At 48.1% G+C, this 3,445-nt stretch overlaps 2 protein-coding genes across 2 annotated transcripts; both read right to left on the bottom strand.

The window, feature by feature from the left end:
* Positions 1-989: 989 nt before the first annotated feature.
* Positions 990-1,832, bottom strand: FOXG_20318 (uncharacterized protein). Its single transcript, XM_018400588.1, has one exon. It carries the CDS (start codon positions 1,665-1,667, stop codon positions 1,338-1,340), a length of 330 nt encoding a protein of 109 aa, XP_018248260.1. The 5' UTR covers positions 1,668-1,832; the 3' UTR covers positions 990-1,337.
* Positions 1,833-1,945: 113 nt separating this feature from the next.
* Positions 1,946-3,388, bottom strand: FOXG_10526 (uncharacterized protein; the record flags this gene model as incomplete). Its single annotated transcript, XM_018389910.1, has 5 exons — positions 1,946-2,642; positions 2,694-2,759; positions 2,808-2,968; positions 3,022-3,345; positions 3,382-3,388. 5 exons carry the CDS (start codon positions 3,386-3,388, stop codon positions 2,082-2,084), a joined length of 1,119 nt encoding a protein of 372 aa, XP_018248261.1. The 3' UTR covers positions 1,946-2,081.
* Positions 3,389-3,445: the final 57 nt, after the last annotated feature.

The following is a 3,445-nucleotide window of genomic DNA, read 5'->3' on the forward strand; positions in this document are numbered from 1 at the left end:
CTAAGTCAGAAGCGACTACCACCGACTGGTGCTCCGCCAACATGCAGACCCCCATGTCGTCCGTTTACGACTCTCACTTGGGCGCCTCCATGAAGTCTCTTGCCATCAAGCCCACTGCTCGATTCAACCGATCTTCGGCAACTGCTGGCTCCCTTCCAATCAACATGGCCAAGCCTATGCCAGCTATGTCCATGGTCTTTGGTCGACGTCAGGAAACTGTGTCTAAGAGCTGGAGTGACATGTGGGATGAGGATGAGGAAGAGGAGGAAATGGAACAGCAGCGGCAGATGCTTCAGGAGCTTAATGCCAGGACTTGGAGCCAGGAGAGTAAGGAGGAGAAGAAGGTGGAGGAGGAGGAGGAGGAACAGGTCATGAAGACCGACATTGTACAGCCTGAACCCGAGTCGGCGTCGCATACTCACGACATCAAGGGTGACGTGGATGATGACTTGGTCGCTGATGGTTTCTTCTTCCAAGAAGCCCCAACCCCCAAGCCTCAACAAATCACCATCACTCCTCATTACTCGCACTCGCCCATGAGCAAACCGAGAAGTTCTCTGGACAAGTGGGCGGCATTGGGTGAGCGACGCCGCGGTCAAACTGCTACTTTGGATTCTATTAAGTCGGTGGACTTTTCTAAGCCACGACGACACAATTTTGGTTTTGGATACAACAAATCTTATGAAGCGGGCGTTTGGGATCATTCTAATTATCACCACAAATTTGGGGCCGCTAAAGAACGGTCTAACAGCAAGGAATGTCCCTGGAACAAGGGCAGAGATTGGAACTGGCGTCGGGATCGACGCACCGATCTTGGAGACGTTGAGTGGGTTGGAGGTTGGTAAATGGGATTGATTCCCATCAGCCTTCAAATGTAGTTTGGCCGTCTTGAGTCCCTGGCGCGATACTCGAAGATATTTCGGGCGTTGCTTGGATTATGATGAGAGCCTTACTCGCTTTCTGTGTATAGGATATTCTAGAAATAATGCAAATACCAGAAGTACCTACTCAAACACTATTTGTTCATCTTTGTCTATGTGAAGTCTTTGTTTCTTTTCACACTACTAACTTGCATTTATCATCTGCTGGACTTACCTCAATTCTCAGTTGTCTGATGTTTCACTGAGCCATATACACAACTTCTGATTGACATACAGTCTCGCTCGACAGTAGGCACACGTCATGCCCAGCTTTTGCCTCTTGAACCTACACAACTATGGCTAAATGCAGCATGGCACGATACCAATGCACACTCCAGAACCAAGACAGGTTTACTGCTCCCTAAGCCATCAACTAATAGTTACTAACGTCTGTACAGTACTCATGACATTTCTAAACTAAAATAGGTATACGACTCGCAACCCACCCCCGGACGGCCCGATCGGCCTGTTTCCTCGGGACTTGTCAATTCTCCTATCCATTGTTACCGCTTCTCTCGTTTCTCGGAAGGTCGGATTGGATGAGAGCGAACGAAGCCATGGCGTGACGAAATAACTTGAGAGAGGGGTCGGGGCTGGGGTATGGCATGTCATGGGAGCGGCAGATGGGGGATCAGCGGCGGGGTGAAGAACTGCAGAGATGAACTGAGGAGAGACAGGAGACATTCGTAAGGTGGTCTTGATTGTACTTGGAAGTATGTATCGACAATGATGGTTAGGTATGCTCATTACGTCTCGAGAGACTCAATTCTCAAGTATTGTCTGACCATCAGGAACATGAGGAGGTTCACTGATGACGCTGCCACTCACACAAGCCAAGATACGGATAAAGAGGAGATGAGGGTAAATAAATATGCACACTGTGGTGCCGTCATGCGTGATGTAAGTGTGTGACTGATAGCATCTACAGATTGTTCTGTCCTTGTTTCTAACAAGAGGGACGATAACCCCAGTAGCGGTACACTGATTGATGATTGGATAATGATAAGAAGTCGGGTGTATAAATCGCTCGGAAGCCCACTGGTAACATATTATTCGTAGTCCTATCTCCTTTCTCGTAAATGATGATTCAATTCCTTGGGACATAACCCACAAATGCTTGACAACTCCAGTAGATGCCTTTCATACTCATACAAACACAGTCTAGTCAGCGCCAATGAGATGCTTAGGCAAGAATGTCCAGATTGTTCCCAATGTGCCAAGGATGGCGAACACAACCAGTAAAATAGCAGAAACAATCCTTTCGTGCATTGTTACATCCTGCCAGAACAATTTCAAGTAGAATGAGATGGGCAGGATGATAGAAATGAGTGTGCAAAGAGCCGCACCGAGGAATGCGCACACAGAGTCGAATGCCGGGAAGACAATAGAGATGAACAATAAAAGAATGACGACGAAAACGCGCACGAGGCCTCGTACTGCCTTTGTGACCAGAACCGAGGAACGAGTAGGCTGGCTGTGAGGCTGGTCATGATGGTGATGATGTTGATCGTGAACTCCACAGATGACGTCCAAAGTCGTGATGATAGGGCGAGCGTTGAGAGGGATCTTTGTCAAAGGAATGATAGCAATGAAGATTGACATGATGATCTTCAGAGCGTCAGGATAGCCCTTCGATTTGAGAATGTTGGAGGTGATAGCATCCTTGATACCATCGCCAAACATTAGGAGACCAATTACAGCCAGGCATGTGTCCACCACGTACTAAACAAGTCAGAGAAGCTTCCAAAATATGAAGATACTATATATACTCACAGAGAAGGAAAAGGTAACATTAACGGCCTTGCCCCATTTGTAAGGGTGACGCATGTCACGATAGATCTGGAATGTTTTAGCTCAAGTGTCCAACTTGACATCGGTATAACCTACGGATGGAAAAACAGAGTGCGCACCCCAAGGGCTTGCGAGAAGACCGTAGGCAAGAGGTACAGCAAGCCAGTTCTCGGGGAATAGATAGGTTGTTGCTGGCTCTCGCAGTGAACCAGGATAGTGAGGTTTGTACAGGCCATCAATAATGACAATCACGACAACTGTATCATATCAGCAAATGCGTATTGGCGATACTGAGAAATGATGTACTCACTGCAGAAGGTCGAGAAAATACCAACGACGCTGGTGTAACTCAATAGGCGCAAAGGCAATGCATTCAGAACCAGGACCATGACAGAAGCCACAACCTTCCATGTGTTGACGCTCGCAAGGCCCGGAAGCAACAGACTGAGCGAGTCGGCAAAGAGAATCACCAAAGCGACACAGGCTGCTACCAACTCAAGACTGAAAAGGGCAGAAACAATCACTCGCGCTCGGGTACCAAATGAGATATACGCCAGGTCGGAATACGTAATGAGACTAGGATCAAAATCCATGCACTTGGCCAGCAGCTTGCCGGTGTACGATGTAACAGCCGCTGTCAGAGTGAGAAGAAATAGGCCAGGGATCTAACCTGTCATCTGCAGGGCCAGTGGAGACTGAGCAGTCCGACACCGATCAGGGCATTGATCGAGTGA

Source organism: Fusarium oxysporum, chromosome 7, assembly GCF_000149955.1.
Source record: "Fusarium oxysporum f. sp. lycopersici 4287 chromosome 7, whole genome shotgun sequence".
Lineage (NCBI taxonomy): Eukaryota > Fungi > Ascomycota > Sordariomycetes > Hypocreales > Nectriaceae > Fusarium > Fusarium oxysporum.